Source organism: Lingula anatina, chromosome 7 (genome assembly GCF_051362555.1).
Source record: "Lingula anatina isolate TDL-2025a chromosome 7, LinAna3.0, whole genome shotgun sequence".
NCBI lineage: Eukaryota > Metazoa > Brachiopoda > Lingulata > Lingulida > Lingulidae > Lingula > Lingula anatina.
The window spans coordinates 6,399,175-6,424,579 of record NC_141773.1 but is presented as its reverse complement, the minus strand read 5'-3'; the positions used below and the strand labels follow the sequence as shown (position 1 = coordinate 6,424,579).

Genomic DNA, 25,405 nt, shown 5'->3' with positions numbered 1-25,405 from the left:
GTTATTGAAAAAGCAATGCCGGTTAGCATATATACAGTCACAATTTATCTCCAAGGGTCCCCAACTTTGTATATTTGATTATTTTTTCCCTTTTTTTGTTCAGAACTCGGATGGCAATGAAGAAATGCATACTCATGGCATTGTTTGCTGTTGTCTCTGTGATACTCATAGGGATACTAAATAAGGCTCTTACGGGGGTATCAGTGATATATATATTAGCAAAGGAAAAGATAGTTCCCAAGAAAGGACAGAACAACCGCAATTTGTTTATCTCATCCAAGGCGCATCAAGACACCCTATTCCCGGCCTTAACGTTTCCCCGAATAGAGAAATGATTTGGCTGACTTACAGAGACAAAACAGGCGACATTTACTTTCCGAATAGCACTCACACCGAAGGTCGTAACCGGCTGCTTTGGGAAGCAATTGACCGTGCATCTATGAGGAAGGACGGTGGCTACTTGTACTACCTATTTCTGGACGATGATTTGGTGCTTACTAATGAGAATGATACAAAACGATGGTGGAGAAAAAAATTACCACGCAACCCATTTGATCGATTTGAACTGTTTTTACACGATTTCCTACCGACAGTTGGGTTTGCAAAACATACGTTAAATATCAATGATGCTCCAGTCCCCGTGGGGGTGAGATACAACTTCGATGCTATTTTCAACGGGTTCCACCGCCACACAATTTCCTTCATGTTGCCATACATCACCGATTTAGATCACAATTCATGGTGGTTTTCGCAGTGGTTTGTCATTCACATCTCTGCGATGTTTTATAATTCACACCGTGTCCTTTGCAATGCACCCTGAGCTTCAGAGCTAACTTGACACTAACCTTTTCACTGTAGCCTATCTCCATCGTGTCAAGTAACCTCTGACCACATTCGATTGCCCCCGCCGCCCGCCAATCAAATTTAAAGCCCGCACTCAATGACTCATTGAACGATCTAGCCAATGAACGCGAACGAGTCAAAGCGCGCTTTGTTCAAATCCGGACCAATCAAAGATAAGGCTAAATATCAGGGACTTGCCGTAACCTGTGGGCAGCACGCAAAATACATCATCCCTCAGTAGATAATGATGCAGGGCATCAAACTGTTCTGGTTTCAATTCCGATATATTCCATGCTTTCTTTGTGTACGGTTATGCACTCGGAACTACTCGGATGTCTCCGCACTCGACAATAACTATGTTGTTAGTATGGAGCTTGCGGAATCAGCCGAGGATTGCCGATTGACGATCAACCAATCAGCGTTTTCACCAAACTTTGGTGAAAAATTTTGAAACATGGATTCGATTGGCTTATATAAACTAGGTCAAACTATTTTCGTCAGAGGTTACTTGACACGATGGAGAATAGGCTACAGTGAAAAGGTTAGTGTCAAGTTAGCTCTGAAGCTCAGGGTGTTGCAATGCGGTGTACGCAAATAACTCGAGATCATATCGTTCTTATAACTCCAAGGGACATTACGCCGAGTTTGGCGATTTCCGTATATGGCGTGATTATTTCAGAACGTGGTTCGACAAGAACAACATAGTTAAAACCACCGACGGGGAAAATATTAACTTGCTTCGGACCTTTAAAAGACAGGCAATGTATTTGGACATTCCGGGAAATGCCAGCAGAAAACACAGTATGGAATACAGGGTTTCTACAAAGTTTATCACCACTGCATTTAATAAGTCCCATCCAGGTATTCAAAAGATTCTGCAGAAGTTTACCAAAAGTAAGGAATATTCTCTATGGAAGTGAGAAGAATGAACCTGATTTTTTCCCGGATGTTTTCCCTTTGCGCTGACTCCCCGTTTCCTTCGTCTTCCATAAAGAGACAGTACAGTACTGCTGGATTAAGGATTTTCTGATGTCCGGGTTAGCACAAAAAACGCCTTCTGGAGTATTATTAAATGGAAGTCGACGGCAATTTGATTTTAACATCCATGGATAAAATTGTTACACACTCGTAAACAGGGGGTATCCAGCATAATTTGAAAGGAGGGGAGTGGTCGGCGAATACAAGGCCGACACCTATCCCTCCCTTGTCGTGGTGTTTGGGCCCCCGTATAATTTTAGTATTTTAGAGGGCTAACGGGGGCATTTGGTACGGTTTAGAACTATGATTCAGCTAGTCAAAATTCTAATTTCAAGAGGGGACCATTGGTGTGATTTTTTTTTTCAGAAGTCGAGGGGGTCAGAACCCCCTGACACCCCCTCCCCCCCCCCCCCCCCCCCCCCCCAAATCTGCCACTGGTAAAGAAGATGCAGTTGGATCAATTTAGAGCGCGACTAAAAATAGGTTTATGCTCTTGTCTCAGCGGTTTTGCACAAGTATAAATAGCCGATATGGGGAAATTCATAAAATTTCTATTTTTTCTCTATATAAGTTTGAAACGTGCATTGTTTAATTTAAATATGATAAACATGTATATATAAAGATCTCCTGCTTTGACGTTATTTCAAGCATTATTTGAAAGATTTTAGAAATGAAGGGTAGACGCTTGAACTTACCTTTAATTTACTGTTATAAAAGTGTTTATCAACAATGTACCATGGTGTATGACTATAAAGGTATATTCAAAAGAATAGAGCGTGTTTTTCCTTTTTTTATTTTTCTCCGTTCCTGACTCAACCTATCCTTAACGTACCGACTGCTTTGTAAATGTCCCTGTACCATACAATTTTGAATATCCACTGGTAAAACAACGTACACAAGCTTGTGCCTCCAGCTTACAGAAACCGAATCATATGGTCCTAGGTCATAAGTTTCACAACACCATTATACTCAATCAAAACAGAGAGCAAATGCTCCAAAAGATGAACACATTGGCAGATAAATATATCTGCACGCCCACGATACTTGGTAACCACAACGGGACATGGGCATCAAAATTTTAACATGTCTCCTATCTTGTGAGCACGATTGGTTCAAATTTTTTCCCAGAATTGTGCAAAAGTTGATAAAAGCATGAAACTTAGCCTAGTATCAATCAATCAATCAATATTGATTTATTTAGATGTCATGTGTACAAAGAACAACCAGACCTTTGGTCTTATAAAACACTTGATTCTATGTGTCAAAATCATGTTAAACGTCAGAACCTTGGTTCTTTTTCCAAAAAACGACATTAGCTTCTGCATGCCATCATGTTTTTTTTTAAAAATTAATTAAAATGAATTTTATCCACCAAAATGAAATCGAGGACCCCCAGTGGCTTAACTCATTCTCCCAAAATCTAATACACCTTTGAGGCCAACCCTGTTCCCCTTCCCACCGTGCCCCCTCCCCCCCACTCCACAGACACAGACAAACGAACGATTCTAGTAACTTATTAACTGGGTAAACAATGAAGGGACAGTATAGAAAAAATATTGATATAAATAGAAAAGAACATTTGTCGTAGCCTAGGCCTACTAAGATTATTTTATTCAAAAAAAATTCTACATGTATTTTTAATCAACATTTGTAAAAACTTTGTTTGTAGTGTGTGAATGGTGTGTGGAAGGTGTATTTGTCTCTTATTGTGTTGTAAATGTCCTGTATTAATTTTCGTGAATTAAAAAAAAAAAAAAATACGGTCGACTCAGTCTCGTCGCATGGCGAGAAGAGACTGACAAACCCTGCCCGGCTTCCACGGCGAAGGTTTCCTGGTAGCAGTAGACGCAAATCGCAGGTTGACTCTTCCGTCCCTTTTTTAAAACGAAACTAGTTTCTACACGTAGTTGCTTGAAAAAATTTGTATCCGAAACAAAAAAGGGGGAACCTAAGGGGGTCTCCCCCCCCCCAGCCAATCCCCCACCCCCCACCCCACTCACACACAATAATAAGATATTACCAACAAAGTGTCAGAATAATTTTTAGAAAATTTATTGAAATTGAACTTTTATCACAAACAACAAAGGCGGGCCCCATGGGCTGCCCATCCTACCGTCAAATCACACACGATCATCAAATATTTCCAACTAAGTGTCAGAGTCGTTTTTTTTTTCAATTCAATTCAATTCAATTTTATCCCCCCCCCAAAAAAAAAAAAGAAGGACCTCAAGGGGGGTTCACCCTTCCCACCCCACTCTCATCTCACACACGATCATAATATATTCCCAACTAATATATATAAGATTCAGAATCCTTTTTTTAATTCAATTAAATTATAATTTGTATTCCAAACAACAAAGGGAGACAGCAGAGGGAAGGAAGCGAAGGTGTTGTAAACAAATACCACCTACTTAGAAAGACAGGCACAAAACATGTAAAGACTCAGTGCTTGGGTTTCAAATAATAAATATTTCGGCTGAAATATCCTACAGAGACAAATAAATAGTTATCCAAAGCACACAACACTTAAATTCGTATTACGAATTAGGATTACGAACTATTTTATTAGGGCTGTACCCCATCTTTTATTTCTTCTCACGTGTTATCGCCCTTTTTCCTTTTTTCCTCAACCACGTTTTATTTCACGAAAGTAATATCTCCGGATGCGCATGCTTCAAGATTTTGATATGATCTAAACCACTCGAGGCGACTTTAGTCTCATGACATCAGCTGTCACCGAAGTAAGTAAGAAAGTCACGGGATACCGTCACAGGCAAAGCAACAAGATCATCAACGAAATCCTAAAAAAAATTCGACCGATAGAAAAAATCAGGTGCCCATCGATGTAAATTCTGACCGTTTTCCGGGAGACCCAGAAGACAGCCTCCTAGAAGAAAGCCACCGGAAGTGATACAGGTTAGTATAGCTGTAATAGGGAGTTACCAGTAGTTTGCGCCCACTGGTGGCCAGTTGTATTGAGCAGTATATGTGAATTTATCAGAATGATTAGCAACATCAGTATTATTGATACGTATTTGACCAAAGAATAGTTACAGGTAGGCCTACTTTTTGTGGCAGCATATATCTTTACTCTTTGAGATAATTTACTTTAATGAGAATATTGCACCCAATGTCACGGCATTTAGGCCTACCATCACCATCTTGCTGTATATCAAAGTGACAACACTAAACGTTACGAAATGCAGTCCTACAAAATTGGCTTGTGCACTACCACGAGAGGAGTTGCAAATGGCACTTGTGGGTCTTAGATACAGTTCAAATTTACAAGTGTACACAATTTAATTATTTTTTTCCTTTGATGAACTTTTTCTGCAGTGATGGTTTTATGTTCAGACCCATTAATGCTATTCACTTTACTTGTTACGACAATGATGAAAAATATATCGTTACAGTCCTACTAGTACAGTGTCGGTGAAAAAAATATGAGTCGGTCTGTCATAGGCTTTTTGTTCTAATTGCCCAACTTTCCTTCAAATTACTATGCATACGCCAAAGATGAAAATGACAAGTATAAAACGACAGTACTTGCATTTTTTTTTTTTTTTTTTTTTTTTTTTTTGCGACAAGGACATAGTTCACAATATTTTCCTTTAAACATCAAAACGATCCCTGTGTGTTAAGCTACATCCATCACCAGCACTTAGCTGTGACATGGGGAGATAAGGTTGGGTAATTTTGGGTAATTGTCAAAGAATCTGATGTAATTTGCATCTCAACCGAATAAATTATTTTACTGAACACATGTAATAAAACATTGAACTTGCATAAATATAAAAGTGTCATATATGTACTCTTGAACACATTTATCTAATATTTTAAATGACAATATTTTAAAAGTTTGATCCTACTAGAAATATATCATTATTTATTTATTTATTCATTTATTTATTTATTCATTTATTTATTTATTTATTTATTTATTTATTTATTGTAATATGTGAAATGTGCCTCGTTGTTTTGCTGGTTAGCACACAGTCCCATTTTATATTCCCAAAATTTATATATTTGATTATGTTTTCTCTTTTTTATTTTTATTTTATTTTTATCTATTTATTTATATTTTATCAGAACTCAGATGGCGATGAAGAAATACATACGTGTGGCTTTGTATGCTGTTGTCTCTGTGACACTCATAGGGATATTATATATGGCGCTTACGTGGGTCTCAGTGATATCAATTAGCAAAGGAAAAGATAATTCCCCAAAAAGAACGCAACAACCGCAGTTTGTCTATCTCGTCCAAGGCGCATTCAGACACCCTATTCCCGGTCTCAAGGCCACACCGAATAGAGAAATAATATGGCTGACGTACAGAAACAAATCAGGCGACATCTACTTTCCGAACAGCACTCTCACAGAAGGTCGTAACCGGCTGTTTTGGGAAGCAATTGAACGTGCATCTAAGAGGAATGACGGTGGCTACTTGTACTACCTCTTTCTGGACGATGATTTGTTGCTAAGAAATGAGAATAATACGAAACGCTGGTGGAGAAAAGATTTACCAAGCAACCCATTTGATCGATTTGAACTGTTTTTACTTGATTTTCAACCGGCAGTTGGGTTTACAAGATATATGTTTAACATCCATGAGGCTCCAGCCCCATTGGGGGTGAAATATAATTTCGATGCTATTTTCAACGGGTTCCACCGCCACACAATTTCCTTCATGTTGCCATACATCACCGATTTAGATCACACATCATGGTGGTTTTCACAGTGGTTTGTCATTCACATCTCTGCAATGTTTTATAATTCAAATCGTGTGCTTTGCAATGCGGTGTACGCAAATAACCCAAGAAATCACCAGGCGAATAAGTTGAAGGGAGCTTACACCTATTCTAACGATTTCCGCATACCGCGTGATTATTTTCGAACGTGGTTCGACAAGAACAACAAAGTTAAAACCATCGACGGGGCAAACATAAACTTGCTTCGGACCTTTAAAAGACAGGCTATGTATTTGGACATTCCGGGGAAAGCCAGCAAAAAACTCAATATGGAATACAGAGTTTCCACAGAGTTCATCACCACTGCATTCAATACGTCCCATCCAGGTATTCAAAGGATTCTGCATTGGAGAAGTTTACCAAAAGTAAGGAATATTCTCTATGGAAGTGAGAAGAATGAAGCTGACTTCTTTCCGGATGTTTTCCCCTTGCACTAATTCCCTATGTTCTTCGCCTTCTACGTAGAGACAGTACAGTTAATAATCAGATTAACATTATTTTTTACTGATTGTGATGGTCAGTTCAAAAATTGAAGAGAATAGTGCCTCTCCTAGCTAGACAGATCAAAAACGAAAGTGCCTCTCCTAGCTAGACAGATCAAAAACGAAAGTCGGGGATATTTTACTATAATATCCATGAATGAAATTTATACCATTAAAATCTTGTAAAAAAAAAGAGGCAGTTGGTGAATTGAGAGCTCGAAAACAGGTTTCTGCTTTGTGCTCAACTGTTTACATAGGTGATATAGGGAAAATGTTTAAATTCCCAGTTTTATTCTATATTCTATAAGTGTGAATCGTGCACTGTGCAATTTAAGTATGAAATACAAATATCTTGAACATATGTATCTCCTGCACGTCCATGATACCAGATAACAGCAACGGGTTATCATCTTTGAAAGTCTTTAAAAATATTCCTTTCTGTTGGATTACAATGGGGTGCTTTCACATGAAAGGGGATGAATTTATCTTATTATAACAAACAATTTGGTGTTTCCAAACATTGAAACGCTTTAAATCTTAACCGAAAATAACACTCAAACAGCACTTATATCTGATAGATATAACAGTCTGTTTTGCAGCTGTACATTATGGAAAAGAAACTCCCAGAATGGTAATGCCATGTTTTTGGTCATATCAGGGATTTTTTACGGCACATCAACCAGAGAGAAAAATTGCTTCTTGTCGCAAATTTTGATGGGGCCAGAATCAGGTTGTTGTACCATCGTTTCCTCAACTGCAGTACAAAGTATTATCTCCCATACCCGTGAACTGTAGGCCTACAAATCGTCTTATTTAGGGATGTAAATACCTGACTTGCACTCTATTTTTTTATAAAACAACAATGTGTAAATAAATCCTGTCCTGTGAGTGTGTAATCACAGATGTTGTAACCCAATCCTGTTTCGTTTCCTTCAGACTCGCACGACAGCAAAACCACAGCTAGCTCGTTTCCCCATTTAGATTCGGCCAAGCAGGACATAGTGTAAATAGTGGAGATTTCCACTGATGACGTAATAACCCGGTCACATGAAAATTAAATGAGACGAATTAAATTAACTATATCCGGTCCCTACTTTTTAGTGTGTAATTCATGAAAAACGACTTCATGTTATCGCTGTTTATCCGCCGATTAAATTTCGCATCTCTGTGAAGTTATGTATACTCTTCCCTGATAATTTTTGTATGTGTTTTATTTACAATTTCATGCATATTAAGCAAAATACGATGCATATTCTAAGCGGTAAGCGTTTGCACGAGAGACGATTTCATGTCATCTCTGCTTAACAGCCGATTCAGGATCTTAACGTACTTTCCCAACTCTGTGAAGTTAAGTGTACCCGTTCCTGATAATTTTTGTGTGTTTAATCTTACATTTTCCAAAATTTATTAACATAAAGCAAAATAAGATGCATATTATAAGAGGAAAGCATACTCACAAGATCGTTGCCATGTTGAAATTTTGAAAAATCAGAATTTTAATCACAAATAACAAAGGAGGACCCCACAGGGGCCGCCCCCCTCCCCATCCGTCCCCACCCCCAAATTACACACAACCGGCTTTCACGGTAGAGGTCACCTGGTTGCGGCAGACGTTCATCTCCGGTCACCTCTTCCCCCATCCACTCTTGTTTCCTTCCGCGAAAACGATTCTGGTCTCCTAGAAACAGGCCTACCCAACTACCAGACTCGGCACCGAATGATCTTGAATTCACCGGTAGATCGGACCACACTAACCGTTTTCAAGGTGTACTTCAGTACGCGCTTCCAAGTATCAGGCGCGACACCGCTCTTGTATACGGTGTGATAGCGATGATTCTGAGTGGGGTTGGGTTTCATGAAAGTAATGCCTCCGGATGCGCATGCTTCAAGATTTTGATAAGATCTAAACAACTCGAGGCGACCATAGTCCCATGACATTTATTGTCACCGAAGTTAGTAAAGCCCCCTTTACACTGAACGGCGTCCTTTCTGCGTCCAGCAGTACGGCCCCATTTGAGAGTTGAAAAATTATAATACTTTACGGCCGACAACTGGCCGATCATTGAGCATTCATTCTGATACAAAATCAGTGCTTGTGCCTCCTTATTAAGACCACAGCGATGCCAAATTTCATGGTCGCAGAAAGGACGCAGAAAGGACGCCGTCCAGTGTAAAGGGGGTATAAGCAAAAGATGAAATGCTGTCGCAGTCAAAGTAACAAGATCATCAACAAAATTATCGATGTATGTTCTTCATTTATAGTACTGGCGAAATAAAGGTACTATAAAATCCTGAAAGTTTTTGACCGTCTTCCATCAATGTAAAACTTGAAAAATTCTGATCGTCTTCGAGGAGACCCAGAAGACGGCCTCCATCCGCCCGTTTAATGTATGTCAAATAATAGACTGACCCCCCCCCCCCCTTCCCAGAATATACATGTACAGGTACACAGGCACACGTATATAATACGGGGCTGCAAAGTAGTAGGCCTACTACATGTACGTGTCCGTAGCCAGGGTGGGCGGCAGGTTTGTAGGAATCCCCCCCCCTTTTTTTTGCCGGTAAAAGGTCCCCACTGGGTAACGAATTTTTCAGGGTAAAAGGTCCATTTTTCAGAAAAGACCCCCCCCCCCCACCTTTTCAAACTGCTGGCTACGGGCCTGTACTATATCATTTTGTTCGTATAACCTGAAATTACCAAAGTTGTTGGTCAGACCATCATGATAATTTTGATAATTTGCATACATGTATCATTTCGTATGGCCAAAGATTTTGCGATGAATAGATTCATATCTTGACTGCATTTTACTGTAACTTGTCAGTGCACAGTACTAGAAGAGAGCCACTGGACGGACGCAGGACAAAACGTACTGTTAAAAACCAGGTTAGTACAGCTGTAATAGGGTGTTAGTTTGCACCCACTCGTGGCCAGTTGTGTTTTGCCTTATATATGAATTTATCAGAATAATTAGCAACAGCAGTATTATTGATACGCAGTTAACTAAAGAATAGTTACAGGTACTTTCTGTGATAGCATATACCTTTACCCTTTGAGGCAACTGACTTTAATAAGAATATTGCATCCAACGTCACAGTATTTACCATCACCATATTGCTGTATATCATATTACATGACAACACCAAACATTACCAAGTGCAGTCCTATAAAATTGGCTTGTGCACTACCACGAGAGAAGTTGCAAATGGCACTTGTGGGTCTAAAATAGAGTTCAAATTCAAAAGTGTACCCGATTCATTTCTTATTTCTTAGAGTTTCTTCGGTGACTTTTTTTCTGCAGCCGTGGTTGTATATACAGTTCCATTAAATATATTCACTTTACTTCTTACGGTAATGATTAGAAATTTATCTTTACGGTCCTACTAGTACGGTGTCTCCGTGAAAAAATATGATATGGTCTGGCATAGGCTTTTTTATGTAATTGCTCTCAAACTAGTGAACATACATCAAAGTTGAAAATGACAAGTATGGACCGACAGTGCTTTTTTGCGACAAGGACATGGCGCACAATATTTGCCTTTAAACATCAAAGTTAACCCTGTGCGTTGAGCTATACACTCAGCACCACGACTTAGCTGTGATAAGAGGAGATAAGGTTGGGTAATTGTCATAGAATCTGACGTAATTTGCATATCAACCGGATAAATTATTTACTGAACACGTGTAATAATATATTGAAATTGCATGAGTGTGAATGGCTCATATATGTACCATTGAACTCATTTTTCTAATTGACAATTATTTTTAAGTTTGATCCTATTAAAAATATATTATGATAACTTATATTCGCCACGGTGTGTGAGAGTATTACATAGGGGACCCAAGTTTGGAGACGTTTTCATTGAAAGAATAGCATTTTTTTTTTTTTTTTTTTTTTTGTATTTTTTTTATTTCTATAACATGTGAAATTGTACCTCATTATTTTGTTATTTAAAAAGCGATCGATGCTGGTTACCATACAGTCCCATATTACATTCACAGAAACCCTGGAATTGTTATATTTGATTATGTTTCCTCTTTTTCTTTTTCTTTTAATCAGAACACAGATGGAGATGAAGAAATTCATACACATAGCTTTGTTTGCTGTTGTTTCTGTGATACTCATAAGGATACTGAATATGGAAATTTCGGGGGTCACAGTGACGTCAGTTAACAAAAGTAAAGACAGACCCCCAGAAAGGACAGTACTACCACAGAAAGAACTACCGCAGTTTGTCTACCTCGTCCAAGGAGCATCAAGACACCCTATTCCCGGTCTAAACGCATCGCCGAACAGAGAAATAATATGGCTGACGTACAGAGACAAAACAGGCGACATCTACTTTCCAAACAGCACTCTCACAGAAGGTCGTAACCGGCTGCTCTTGGAAGCAATTGACCGTGCATCTAAAAGGAATGACGGTGGCTACTTGTACTACCTATTTCTGGACGATGATTTGTTTCTAACTAATGAGAATGATACGAAACGCTGGTGGAGAAAAGATTTACCACGCAACCCTTTTGATCGATTTGAACTGTTTTTACTTGATTTTCAACCGGCAGTTGGGTTTCCAAGATATATGTTTAACATCCATGATGCTCCAGCCCCAGTGGGAGTGAAATATAATTTCGATGCTATTTTCAACGGGTTCCACCGCCATACGATTTCCTTCATGTTGCCATACATCACCGATTTAGATCACACATCATGGTGGTTTTCTCAGTGGTTTGTCATACACATATCTGCGATGTTTTATAATTCAAATCGTGTACTTTGCAACGCGGTGTACGCAAATAATCCAAGAACTCACTGGCAGAATAAGTTGAAGGGAGCCTACACCGATTCCAACGATTTCCGTATACCGCGTGATTATTTCAGAACGTGGTTTCACAAGAAGAACATGGTTAAAACCACTGACCGGAAGAGGATCAGCTTGCTTCAGACTTTTAAGAGACAGGCTATATATTTTGACATCCCAGGAAAAGCCAACAGAAAACACAGTATGGAATACAGGGTTTCTACAAAGTTTATAACCACTGCATTCAATAAGTCCCATCCGGGTATTCAAAAGATTCTGCGTTGGAGAAATTTACCGAAAGTAAGGAATATCCTGTATGGGAGTGAGAAGGATGAACCCAATTTCTTTCCGGATGTTTTCCCCTTGCACTAACTCCCCGTCTTCTTTGTTGTCTACAAGAAGACTGTACAGTTGATAATAATTAGATTCACGAGATTCCTGAAGTGTTCAGTACATATATTGAAAAAAAAGCTGGACAGTTATAAAACAGAAGTCGAGGATAATTTTAATATTATATCCATGGATGATATGATAATTGTTACAATCTTGTGAAGAAGACCCAGTTGTTGACTTTATAGAGCTCGAAAACAGGTCAATACTCTGTTCTTAGTTCTGCACACGTTTACATATCGGTGATAGATGAGAAAATGCTTAAAATATTTCTATAAATATATTTATATAAATATATATAATATATTTCTAGCGCTGACGTTGTTTTATGCAATTGGAAAGATAACATAAATGAAGAGAAGACGGTTGAACTTATCTTTCCTGATAACATAAATGAGGAGAAGACGGTTGAACTTATCTCTACTGTTATAATAGGGTTTATCAACAACATACCATACGGTGTGAATATTAAGGTATATTAAAATAACAGATTATTTTTACATGTTCACCAATTTTGACGCTCACCGATCGGTCGAGGGGCAGTCACGTGTGATCTGGTCGAGCAGTACATGATGTCTAACAGTATCTTACAGTTGCTGAGCTGATTTATGGTCCGACTTGTGCCGATCGCAGTGTGCCTCGGAGAGACCCATCAAATAGGTGCATAAGAAAGCTCAGCACCCTTGTCACACATATATATAATTGGTACATTAAAAAATACGGAATAAACACAAAATGTTTGTGTGACTGACGTGACTCACTTTGTCTTTTTTTCCTATGTGGAAGGGTCCTTTCTTGATGGAATGTTTGTCTTCTTTCTCTTCTTGTCATTGCTATGAACATATTTGTTGAATTTTTCCTTGAGTATGTTGTGTTTTTTCTCCATACGGTTTAGTTTGCCTTGCAAACGACCGACAACTTTGATTAGGCCGTCGAATTCATTGCGCAGTTTCTGAAACTGGGACCGTGAAACCGTCGTACTGTTCCCTTCGGCGGACAAACCTTCGTCTTTGTCCTTCGGTCGTTTGGTCAATACGATTCCTTTGCCTAAGAGAGTAATGACAGCGTAGCCGTGACCGCTGTTGGCGCCGCTGGTTCCGTTGCGCTCCGTCCCGTTGTTAAACGAACTCCCCCCTGCAACGCACAATGACCACTGATCCCAATCCCCTCGGTTTGTTCCACCTTCGTACCCACCCCCGCCACCACTCCCACCGCTTCCACTAAAGCCAGTGGATCCACCCCCTCCCCCAAACCCTCCATCCGTTGTATGATAACCTCCACTACCTCCCGTTCCGTTATTCAGAAACGACCGTCCGCCTTCAGCCTTCCCGAACCGCTCGCGACTCCCAGAACCAGCGCCGTCTAGGTAGAAACCGCCACCTCCGCCGCCAAAACTGACTTGCTTCATCCACGATTTGTCGCGGCTGTCTTTACCAATGGCGCTCTTTATTTCGACAGTCCCATCGCAGGCCGGTAGTCGCTGCATTAAGTTATTCCTCCCCCCTCCACCACCAGCCACTATCAAAGGTTCGTTGTCCTCTGTAGCTACAAATGTCCCACCGCCGCCACCACTGTTAAATCCGTATTCATTAAAGCCGCCCATTTGACCAATGAGGATTTTCAGTATAGTTCCTGTCGAAAAAAATAATAAATAAAAGAATGCGTATTACAAACAAATAAATGATAATAATATAATATGATAAATATACATTTATGAATACAGAGAGACAAAATGTCATTAATTTTGCAACAGGTACTAAGTGTAGAAAAATAAGTAACAATTCTGTAAATTAGGTACAACTTCAAAACGAATAGTCAGATGCAAGCATTCTGCTCTCCCTGGGTGCCAAAACGATCGAGAAAGACGTGACATTTTCCTTCGCGCTGCGCTAATAAGGATCATATTCAAATGTGAATAAAGGAGTAACTCTCTTTTTTTCGCTTATAAAAGCTGTTCATATTTCGCCGTACCTTTTGTCAGGTTAAATGTGCCCTGAACGAATGCGCCGTGACTACGTACTTTACTATGCCTGTCTGTGCCTCCTGCTGCTCCTGAAGAACGGGAAATACATTGGTTTTCATTTAAGTGTATTTTATCATTTTATTAATAGACCAAAACACTTCATATGCCTTCTACATTAGATTATAACTTTGAATGCATAAACACTTTTTTCTCCTTGAAAAAAAATGTTGTAATTTTTCAAAAATCAAAAGTGAAAATGAACGCATGCATTTTTACCAAAGACGGTACTAATCCTACATAGAGGTTCATTCTTGAATACCATTTAGCGTGACAGATTATGAGGAATCGGTAAAGTATCCAAAACTTGGAAATGAGTACCAACATTAGCCTTCCATTAGGTTATTAATAATTTTTCTTTTTCTTCGAAAAAAAAAACATTGCTCAATATAGAGATGCAGTAAGTCAAAAAGCTGCTATTATAAAATATAGTAAAATCCATGTTTCCTACCGGCAGCCTGTATCATGTATTGTCCACTGTGAGGGACTGAAAAGTACTGGATACCGTCACGTAGAGTGACCAGTCCGTCGTGGTCCTGCCCAGTGTAGTGGTGTCCGAGGTCCTTAGGCCCAGTGCGTCCTTCGGCGCCTAAATTGGTAAATTTTGCCCTCCATTGTCTATCTGTAATAACATTACTATGGATTACGCAGCAAGACATGGAATGTGACTTATTGTAAGCGTTTAGGGAGGAATTTCATTTTAATGATTGTTATCTTGGGGTTTGTTTCACAAAATATTTTTAGTCCGAAAATTAGTCTACTTGTATTAGGTCAGTTTTATTCGCTCAATTCATGCCGCATATCTGTCAGATTAACAGAAAATAAATGGAAAAAATGCTTGATTTTTCGTAAAAAATTTTATCATTTAATTATTTTATCATATTTTAGAGGGGAGAGAGCTACCCAAGCTAAGAAAATGCCACATGCCCCCGCTATGCCACCCCCTACACCAAGTTGATCGTTGTTCTTTTTAGTTTTTATACACCGATAAGTTAACAAAACATCAAAACGACTATTATATAAATAAATTATTCAATGAAATGTTTAATTTCTTACATTCGCAGTGTCTGCCATCAAACTTATTAGCACATAAACATAGGTAGTTGGGCTTCGTGTCCACGCACGTTGCCCCGTTTAGACAAGGGCGACTGGCGCAGCTGTTGTCCACTGAAATAAGACAGAAGCCATGAGGAGGAACTGCAAATGTTGCAAAGGAAGAAACAGAGGCCGGTCTACCACGCTTCTCTGTAACGTGTTTTATTACTCAGGTCGCAAAGAATGTGTGTACTTAATCGAAGTGGAAGCTCCCAACATGTAGCACAGATTGCAACACTTTACACTATTTTTCATCCCTTTCAAAGTCTCTTTTGTCATCAAACTTCCCGTTGAAAGCTATGTCAGTCTCAAAAAAAAAATTGTTGTTATTGTCATACCTCTCATAAATCAGTTTTTTAACCTTTTATTAGATCTATTATTTTTGCAGCGCAATTGTCATACCTGCTGGAGGTCCCAGGATTTTTGCGATTAACTGTGATATTTTATCCAAGATTAAGGCGTCTGATGGTGACATCAACTGAAAGATACATAAAAGATAAAGCATTTTTCATTTTGTCGGTATTACAACTCTTTAACGAAGATACAGAAGGTCGTTTGCCATTAACATTTTGATTTTTTAGTTTACTTCTGTAAGGACTACTGTTGTGCTCATTTAATTAAATAAGTCAAATTCAGACATTACCATCATGTAATTTGTTTATTAAGTCATCTATTAATTCATCTATTCATTTATTTATTTATTTTTGTTGGCACAGTTGAAATAGATGCTATTACAACTTTCTTAATCGAAGGTTGCATATACATCTTCCCTACATGTTCGTATGACTACATGTTCCTATGCCAACAAGTGCATACATATACTTAAAAGAAATCCCATTCAATATAAGAGTTTTTGAAGCAGGGTTTTAAAGATTGCTTAGCAGTCACTAAACCCGCCTTGTCATACTATACCTCCTTTCATTTTCACAGGATGAGATATCTTTTAATTCTGATGCACCGGTGCTTCAAATGCCTTTCTATTTAACAGAGAAAGAGAGAGAGAGAGAGAGAGAGAGAGAACGTACCCTCTACCAGGGCCACAGATTGATTTTTCACTAGACATTCTCAGATAATGTCTTTGGCTAAATATAGTCATTCCTCTGACTGGGGCTGGTGGAAGATTTGCCTATTTGCCTATCTGCCGCCCTGGTAGAGGATAGAGCCAACGAGAGAGAGAGAGAGAGAGAGAGAGAGAGAGAGAGAGAGAGAGAGAGAGAGAGAGAGAGAGAGTGTTAAATGAAAACATTTAAAAAATCACTCACCATAATAAAAACCATAGGCATAAATAGCGTAAAAGATACAACCAGGTCCATCTTCACATCAGAGGAGCTCAAAACACTGGCTAAACAGATTAGCCTCTTACAGCCCTGAACAGAACTTCACGGATTGATCTTATACAACCTTTTACACTGGAAATGCAGACCCTGCATGTGGATGTTTTCAAGAAACCCGTTGGTATTTTGCTATTTGGAAAATGGGTAAATATTTGCGTTCTCCAACAGCTGTGTTGAATTACAGTATTGTTACAGCGAATTTTGTTCACCCTGAGTTTCAGAGGTCCTGTAAGGACGCATTCACAACCCAATTAAGTTGATCCGCGGACTAAATATGGAGGGCCCACTTGGGAGCTTACCGCGGAATCCCCGCGGTGAATCTATTCAGTTTGTACAAGACAATTATGCGGCACGATTTCAAGTGGGTCGGCCATATCTGATCTGGATCTGGTAGTCCGGGAATCAGCTTGCTCTGAATGCGCTCTTTTACTGGTACATGTGGAAGCGGCAGAGGGAGTCTGATGATAAAAAGTTGAGTTGCCAGAGAGCTCTGACACACAGGGTGCTTTACTGCTAGTGCCATGCGAAATGTATGTAGGATATTCATTTTCCCACGTGCATTTGGTACATTTTGTAGCGCTAACACAGCATGCCTCACGCCAGTTTTTATTTTCCATCACTAAAACAGGCAATTAAACAATACAAACAAAGAACTAAAAAGCTATAGCCTAAATTACATTTGCCCTGAGGGCGCCGTAGGATGAAATGTATACGATTTTCTACGCGATTTTTTGACACCGTAAATGTCTGTTGGCTAAGGCCAGCTAGTACAGATACGGTGCGGGTGCCGTGTCAGTTTTACGACATGACCTCGAGGTCAGGTAGGAAAAATCGTTTTTCTTTTTTTTTTTTTTTCAGTTGAAAAGTGTTCGTGCGGGGTCATTTTAGCCTCTGTGTATTTGTCGTCCTTGCAGCTTCCGTGAAGATCGTTACGGATTTTTCGTCCAGGTGGGCAGAAGAAGGAGGAGCACGATTTCAAATTTAATTACAATGAATAACAATGAGTTTTGAGCATCATTACTGTCGTTATGCCTTCATCAACCTCTAAAGATGGAAGACAAAGTGACCAAGAACAGGTTCAACCATCATTTCGATTACCGCGAGTCCACCGAGCTATGCCGGCGCGGGAACTGTGCACTGCCATCTGCGATGATGCTACGGCCTACGGGCTTACGATTTTCAAAATTTGGCAAAAGTTTAAGATTAACAATATCATTCACACTACGGAGGCTCATTCAGGCCACGACCACTGCCTGCCTCCACACAGACGCCACACGGTATACGCAGTGGCGGATTTGAAGGGGGGGCGGGGGGGGGGGGGGGTGGTCCTGATCCCAACTCTTTCGATTTCTGAAAAAAAAAAAAAAGAAAAGAAGATTTCTGAAAAAAAAAAAAAACACAAATACTCTCCTCTAGAAATTAGAACTTTGACTAGCTGAATTAAAGTTCTAAACTGTACCAGATGGCACCGTTCATCCTCATATCTACCAAAAATATTTTAAAAAAACTTTTGGGGCCCCGAACCCCATGCTGGGGTGGGGGGGGGGGCTGAGGGTTTGCTTCGCATGATTTACTAAAAAGTGGAAACAGAAGAAATGAAACAGTGACTTTTAGAAAGGGGGAAGTGAATGCGTGTCTCCCCCCACCCACCCACCCACACATCTCCAGCACAAATAATTGGACATGCACATTACTGAGTGAACATATTTTATATGCCGGCGTTTACGGTTTGGTTGTTTTTATTTACTTTGCTTCGCGTTGTCCTGCGAAAATGATATTCGGTAATATTCGCTTAGTGTACGTAATAACAGGCAAATACGAAGGACTCTGATAAAAACGACTTTTTGACTGTATTTTAAGGGTTTCCGTTTGTATAGGCTATTAGGGCAGGGACCTGTCACACATAGCGTGAAGAGGTACGCACGAGTATCGTATGTGTATTCAATTGTATCTTTGATAAAAATAAATATGAAACACGCTTCAATGATAATATATTTGACTTATAAAACAATTTATTATTTAGTCAACGCCTGTATAACTGGTAGTGTACCTTACCGACATCACTGGACGAGCTAAATGACCAATTGCAATAGGTGTGCAGAAAACTCAACTCTGAAGTCGACAGCGATTAATCTCAACTGCTGCAATTTCAAAGGGCTATTATTCATTTATTCTCTGCTTTTAGAGATTTACAGAAAAAAAAGTTCTGCTATTGATTTCATGAAAATTCATGCTGTCCTTCAGAAACATTTTAGCGTCATTTATTACTTTTCGCCCGAATTTTTGCACAGATGGATTTTCCAACTTCACAAATTCATAACTTAACAAATGCTTGTAAAGCATACCAAAGTATCAACATGTAGTACTATACATGTGCATGATAAATTGTATCTGAATGTCTGTGCTGAAACCTCTTGAAAAATGGCAATTAGCAAGCTGCTCTGAGTGAGAATATTTTCTCATCCAAAAGTTCAAAGCGTTTATAATTAAAGCTTCTTATTTCTTATATGAATCACTTCATTGCCATAATAAATCTATTTTGATAATTACTTATATTTGATTGCAGAGCTTTATGGTAGTAGTTATTATGTACAAAAATAAATAAAACATGTCTTAGACATTTGGTAATACTGCTACATATACAATATAAGCATATCCGTCATACCCGGCAGGATACCAAAATGTAAAAGCAATTGTTTAATAAACACTTTATAAAAAATTACTTTACTTTAATAACACCATTTACAACAAAAATACATAATCTTCTTTTTACCAAGAAGCTTAAAAAATGAATCTGAAACAATTCCAGATTTCACAGAGCTTTAATTTAAAGGGCACTTTAAGCATAAAACACTTTTTCTGGCACAAGAATATTGTTAGTACATAAATAAATGCTTTTCTCCCTAGATTTTGTCTACTAGAAGTGGTATTCATAGCTGTGATATCCTAGCATTAAACAGACACTGACAACAGCTAAATATTATAATTATTATTACATGCAAAACCTCAATTTGGGCAATTTAACATGCTGCTTATATTACTAATTTCACCTTGATCTTAAAGTGATAATTCTTAATTACACCAATGATACATCATCAAGGCAACTATTGATGGTTTATATAAATGCTAAGCAAAAATTATATTAACTCTGAAAATAAATGATATATATGTAATATACCAAAATTTTTTACTCTTTCCTATAGTTTTTACTGACCAAACGTTATGGCATTGCAGAGACTCATCCTTTCTTCCATTCAGTAACATTGCTTTTGACATCAGTTGCAGCTTCAGTAACAATAATCAGTATCAATACAACCATCTACAGCAACATCACTACTAAATCTAAAGCCACAAATCACTATAACCTACGCTGCAATAATCAATCTATAGCTTCAGCAACAGTGTTGTAACTGCTGCATTTATGTTACTGTAGCTGCAATATGAAAGTGTTACAGCTATGGCAACTGCAATGTTACTCTGTAGTACAGTTATTGTTATTGCCACTCAGTGCCTCTTTTAGCTTCCTCCGGCTGGATACAGTAATTCATTCACATTAATTTGGTCTATGTCATCCGGGTTGTAGTCCATGACATTAAACATCATGTCTTCCATCCCGCCATCCATGGCACCGTCATCCAGCTCCAGGGCACTCCTAACAGGAGAAATCATCAGAAATTTAGTTAAATCAAGAACATACAAAGAACCTTTTCTCTCTTTCTTTCTCTCTTTTTAGTTTATTATTTATTTATTTATTTATTTTTTTTTTAGGTGGGAGGGGAAGATGGTAATATATTATTATCTGAACAACAAAACATTCTAAATGGGTTGAAAACCACATCTGTATACAGTTTTTATAAATAAATGAAAAAGTTGAGATATGTCATTAGAGACAATTTTTTAAGTATTGTAGAATCATTTTCCATGGCATCTTTGGCACCAACACTTCCCCCCCCTGCGCATGTTCAAACACTATCAGCCATGCATGCATCGGCACATCCTTGAATGAATAACTTTACAACATGCACGTACAGTCAAATGAGCAAGTAATAAATACAGTAACAGCAAACTGTACTCAAATATCATATACTAGTCATACGGACATCCCAGACAATACAGATACAGGCAAACATAATGGGAAATTGGCAAAGCGCAGTAAAGGGAAAAAAATGTATGTTAGGTATACTTCAGTTTGTAAAATATCATAATGGAAGCTGTACATTCTTATGAGTAAAGAAAATCAAAGGCACTTTGGTACAATGTACAGGGGTAAGGACAAAATACCTCTATAAATGTTTCATGTTGCACATGCATGGTATATGTACTTATAGCACAATATGCTGTGGCATAATGAAGCATATTCAGCAGTTTTTTTTTTTTTTTTTTTATTAAACTGGTCTTTTTTTTCATTCAAACACTGCAAAGCTTTTGTAACTGTGTGCACATTCATTTTTATAACACAAAGCCTTGCCATCTAGGGGCTTGCTGCCAATGCTCCACACAGATTGATCCAACGCCGCTGGGACTTTTGCTGATCGCAACAGATTAATAGTTAAACACATCTCCTCCCGGATTTGAGTAGAATACAGAAGAGCTGATGATTATATGAGTACAATGGATACAAGTTGAGGCATGTTAATCTGTTTGCATTCAGCATGAGTCCCCGAGGATTTGGATCAATCTATGTAGAACAGAAATTTCATTGGGAGTGAACCCTAGGTATCTGTGATCAAAAACGGTTGGGATAGGGGCAGCAGCGATGCAGCAAAAATATTTTTTCAACCTTTGAAGCCCGGAGCTTTTTTGATGAAGAACACTGAACATTCTAATATCTGGGGACATTTTCAGCTCAATCAGTATTTCTCTACATTCAAATAAACTTTTTTTTTATGATTTGCATTAGTTTCATTACGCCTTTGCCAAAATCTCCCATGATGCTTTGTACCTATTTCCGTAGGTCTGTGAATCACCATACATGGCAGTCGCTGGTGGTGAATGTGGCATCTCCATCTGGGGTGTCTGGGGGTTATCAAAGCTCATGGGGGCCATGGGCTGAGGGTGCATTCTGAAAGAAAAAAAGTCATAATTTCATAAACTTCACACTCAAAATTATTTCACTGAAGGAACTTGTAATAAAGTACATGTGATCACAACAAAAGGCCACTGAAATTGACATAAACACCTACTTTGATAAACAATTTTCATTAGTACATAATTCATTCACTGACAGATACTTTTTTTCTAGGATTTTGCAAGTCTTTATCAAACCTATTTTTTAAACACATACATTTAAATCTGGGCTAAATTGGCTTGCAGAAAAGCCCCATAGACCTAGACTGTTATTTTTTATTTTTAAACTCAACCAGGGGTTTGTAAATTAAAAAAATTAAGGGAACTTTCTACTCACCCTGGCACATGAGTCACCAACTGTGTCTGGACATAGCCATCTTTAGTTATTTTGCTCTCACCCTCTGGAAAACAATTATAATACAATATGTTAAACTGAACCAGTACAGGGTTTACTAAGTGGTAAAATATGCCACTGAATTGATTCAGATTTAATTATCTAAAATACTTTCTTTAAACCCTGCATAGATAATAACCTGATATCAAAACAATGATTTAGTTCACTTCATCAATGAATAAACAAGTTATTATAGATAATTTTAAATAAATGCAAATTTCTGTCAAGCCTCCCACCCCACCTCAAGTCAATAAAATATAAGGATATAAGCAAGGTTCATCAGCCAAAAAAAGTACTCAAGTTTGACTATAACTATATTGAAATATTTTGAAACCAGCCAAAATTGAAAGTTCGCAGGAGTTTGCAAGAAATTTTACTGCTGTTAATTTGTAGCCACATTGCAGAAAACTTGCTGCAAATTTGCAAGAAGGAATTACAGTTTGCAGCAATATTGTAGCAAATTTACTGCAAAATTGCATGTCTGATATTTTGCTGGGGGGGGGGGGGGGGGGGGGGGGGCATAATAAATGACTCCTACTTACCGTTGGTATTTGTCCAGTATTTCCCAAAGCACTGGTCCTTGGGGATGTTGGGGTGCAGGAACTGCAGGTTTGGTAAGTCCTTGATACGGTCAGCCAAGGCACGGATGGCAAAATCTTTTGTTGTAAAAGGGGCCAAATTCCACACCTGGCGAACATCTGAAATCACACAGTGGCAAGTTTGTCTCAATTTTCATTCTGAAGTCAAGTTTTCAAATTTATCTATGATTACCAATCATATCTGAGCAAAAATGTAAGCTGACGATATGAATTTTTTTTTCATCCTGTGTTTGATAATTTTTATGTATGTGCCAATCATGTCATTATTTACCAAACATTCCCTCCTTTTAAAATTGCTGTAAAAATCTTTTGTATCCAAATTTTCTTCAAACAGAAAACACCCTTCATCTATATAAACATGGCCATTGTCATTTGATTAATAAAACTGCCTGAGTCAAGAAAAAATTGGCCATATTGGGAGATACAGCATTACAGTACCTGGCTTTTGGGGGTCATCTGCCACCCAAGCGATGGTAATCCCACCTATCTCTGAGTCACTGAAGCGTAGAAGGAATGTTCCATTCTGACGATTAGAGAGAAGCATCTCTTGAGCCATACTTTTGCTGATGAAACCAAGGATGTAGCTGAAATAGAAACATCAACATAAATAACCAACGGAATATTATGAAGATTCCCGGTTCCCGATATTACACACACTGCTATGTGGTAAAGTCAGAAGAAAAAGAATAAGAAGTTAATATCTATTTTAGAGTCTTCAATTTAATGGTCATATCCAAATAACATGCACATTAAATGACATAGCAGTGTGCATGTACCCAGTACACAAGAGAAAATCCAGAACCATCAATCATAATCTTTGTATTTATTTATTTATTTGTATTGTTTCAAAGATCTGTCATCCCTTGGATAAAAAACAATTAAACTGTATTTTGAGATCTTATATGCTACTATCCCAAGAGTACCCAAAAACTGGACCAAATTTTGGGCTAAAATTTCGTTCAGGGCGTTTTCAAAGAACTGCCTCTTTTCCAGAAAATGTCCACCCTGAATCAAAATCTAATAGAAATTCTCTGTGTTAATAGATTCTGTGCATTTTTTTTTTCCAGAAAAAGGACTCCCTTTGAAATTAGGGTCTAAGCTTCGCATCCATACATAAAAATAGGTACGATGTAACATTGTAAAACTTTCTTTCTTGTGATAATTGATTAAGTGAAGTTGCCCCCCTGCAGACCTGTTATGGTTAAGACAAGACTTCAGATCACCTTACCCGTCACACCAGGGTCCTCGCAGGTGTTCCTTGGTCAACTTCAGCACTGCGTAGAACCATTCCCAAAATGTAAAATTTCTTCCTTGCAGGGTTTCCTACAACATGTGGGTTATAACAATTGTTACTACAATTTATTTATGTACATGTATTTTGATGCCCTTAAAGTAATTTCAGGCAATGGGGAAAACTTGACACATTTGTTTTAAACTATAAGGCCTTATTCCTATAGACACCGTTGGTCTAAATAGATGATGCAGGGACTCGGACATCTCAAAGGCCATATCAAATGACTTATCATTTCAGATACTTATAATAACATTAAGAAACTCTTATATCTAAAATCTTTAATAATTACCTTATTAAATTGGGACCAGCTGACTCTGCAAGCTGTGTAGTCATCAGATTGATAACCAAATATCTTCTGAGCTAAATAACTCAAATTCTGAGCTGTAAGTCCACCACCAGTGGCAAAACGGAATTTGGTTGACAACATTTCGGCAAGAAGAGGCCAGGATACTGTGTCAGGTGTAAGGAAAGGTATACGACCCTGAAAGAAAAAATTACTTAAAATGTCAAACAAGCGACACAAAAGATTTTTATCAAAGGGGTCTTATGTACAGAGGAGTTCCCTTTTAGGTTGTTTAAATGCATTATAACGTACTTTCTGTTTATGTAGCTGGCTTTGTTTGCAGTTTATTCACAGAGTAAAAATTGCTTCTGCCCATAAGCAATGAGCTAAAAATCCATTTCAAATCTTTATTTCACATTTCACAGCAAATATTAAGATTATCAAATATCTGATTCGACTGCATTCACTTTTTAATGAAAAGTCCGATATCTTAGTTATTCCACCCCACAATACCAACTGGTTCCAAAATTACCAGGGTTCAACATTAAAAATGGCCTGCTGGCCCAGGGTCACTGAAAACTGATCTCGGGCCAGTGAATCACAGGGGTTACTGGCCAGGAGGGCAAGCAAAACACATTCAGAACAGTGGACTAACTAGTCCGAGGGTCAAATATGGTAAACTCACTTAAACACTTCCCAACGAATAATCTACTCAGTGTCTATTAGCGGATTAGACAGCAAGCTTTTTAGGAGGTCACCATATTTGACCTGCGGACTACTTAGTCCACTGTTCTAAATGCAGCCTTAGTGTCAAGCCCTGATTACACGTCACTTACTGGCTCTGCAAACTGATTGTCCCATAATACTGTAGCTAAGGCATTACACTCCTGGTTCCCATGGACTGTGACTACCACTGGCAAGGACAGCGTCTGGAAGGAACATATATATCAACCATGTGTCACTGTTAGTCCAGATTATGATCATTATTTGATGTTTTTATTATGGGAAAATCATTATGAATTTTACAGATACTGTATTTTTAAGTTATGATTTCTCAAAATTTGATCTGATTCTGATCCTT

At 38.4% G+C, this 25,405-nt stretch overlaps 4 protein-coding genes across 7 annotated transcripts in view; 2 read left to right on the top strand and 2 right to left on the bottom strand.

Moving 5' to 3' along the window:
* The first annotated feature begins 4,530 nt into the window (after positions 1–4,530).
* On the top strand, positions 4,531–7,967 carry LOC147760668 (uncharacterized). Its single transcript, XM_087016779.1, has 2 exons — positions 4,531–4,737; positions 5,911–7,967. Exon 2 carries the CDS (start codon positions 5,918–5,920, stop codon positions 7,004–7,006), a length of 1,089 nt encoding a protein of 362 aa, XP_086872905.1. The 5' UTR covers positions 4,531–4,737; positions 5,911–5,917; the 3' UTR covers positions 7,007–7,967.
* Positions 7,968–9,748: 1,781 nt separating this feature from the next.
* On the top strand, positions 9,749–12,994 carry LOC106175793 (uncharacterized). The gene is made up of 2 exons (XM_013557940.2): positions 9,749–9,935; positions 11,110–12,994. Exon 2 carries the CDS (start codon positions 11,117–11,119, stop codon positions 12,218–12,220), a length of 1,104 nt encoding a protein of 367 aa, XP_013413394.1. The 5' UTR covers positions 9,749–9,935; positions 11,110–11,116; the 3' UTR covers positions 12,221–12,994.
* On the bottom strand, positions 12,600–16,827 carry LOC106175806 (uncharacterized). The gene is made up of 6 exons (XM_087016776.1): positions 16,616–16,827; positions 15,756–15,831; positions 15,315–15,425; positions 14,710–14,880; positions 14,210–14,290; positions 12,600–13,870 (listed from the first exon to the last, which is right to left on the bottom strand). The coding sequence occupies exons 1-6, from the start codon at positions 16,664–16,666 to the stop codon at positions 13,014–13,016; spliced, it is 1,347 nt and encodes a 448-aa protein (XP_086872902.1). The 5' UTR covers positions 16,667–16,827; the 3' UTR covers positions 12,600–13,013.
* Positions 16,828–18,661: 1,834 nt separating this feature from the next.
* The window catches only part of LOC106175814 (signal transducer and activator of transcription 5B), a 38,248-nt gene continuing 31,504 nt past the window's right edge, over positions 18,662–25,405 (bottom strand). For 3 of the 4 annotated variants that reach the window (XM_087016946.1, XM_087016948.1, XM_087016947.1), the window contains exons 14-21: positions 25,161–25,253; positions 24,331–24,522; positions 23,976–24,070; positions 23,186–23,331; positions 22,691–22,846; positions 22,092–22,155; positions 21,630–21,749; positions 18,662–20,339 (exon numbers count right to left, since the gene is read on the bottom strand). In XM_087016946.1, the coding sequence (XP_086873072.1) occupies positions 20,204–20,339; positions 21,630–21,749; positions 22,092–22,155; positions 22,691–22,846; positions 23,186–23,331; positions 23,976–24,070; positions 24,331–24,522; positions 25,161–25,253 (1,002 nt within the window). In that variant the 3' untranslated portion in view covers positions 18,662–20,203. The remainder of the gene's footprint in view (positions 20,340–21,629; positions 21,750–22,091; positions 22,156–22,690; positions 22,847–23,185; positions 23,332–23,975; positions 24,071–24,330; positions 24,523–25,160; positions 25,254–25,405) is intronic. The other variant, XM_087016949.1, reaches the window with a different exon arrangement.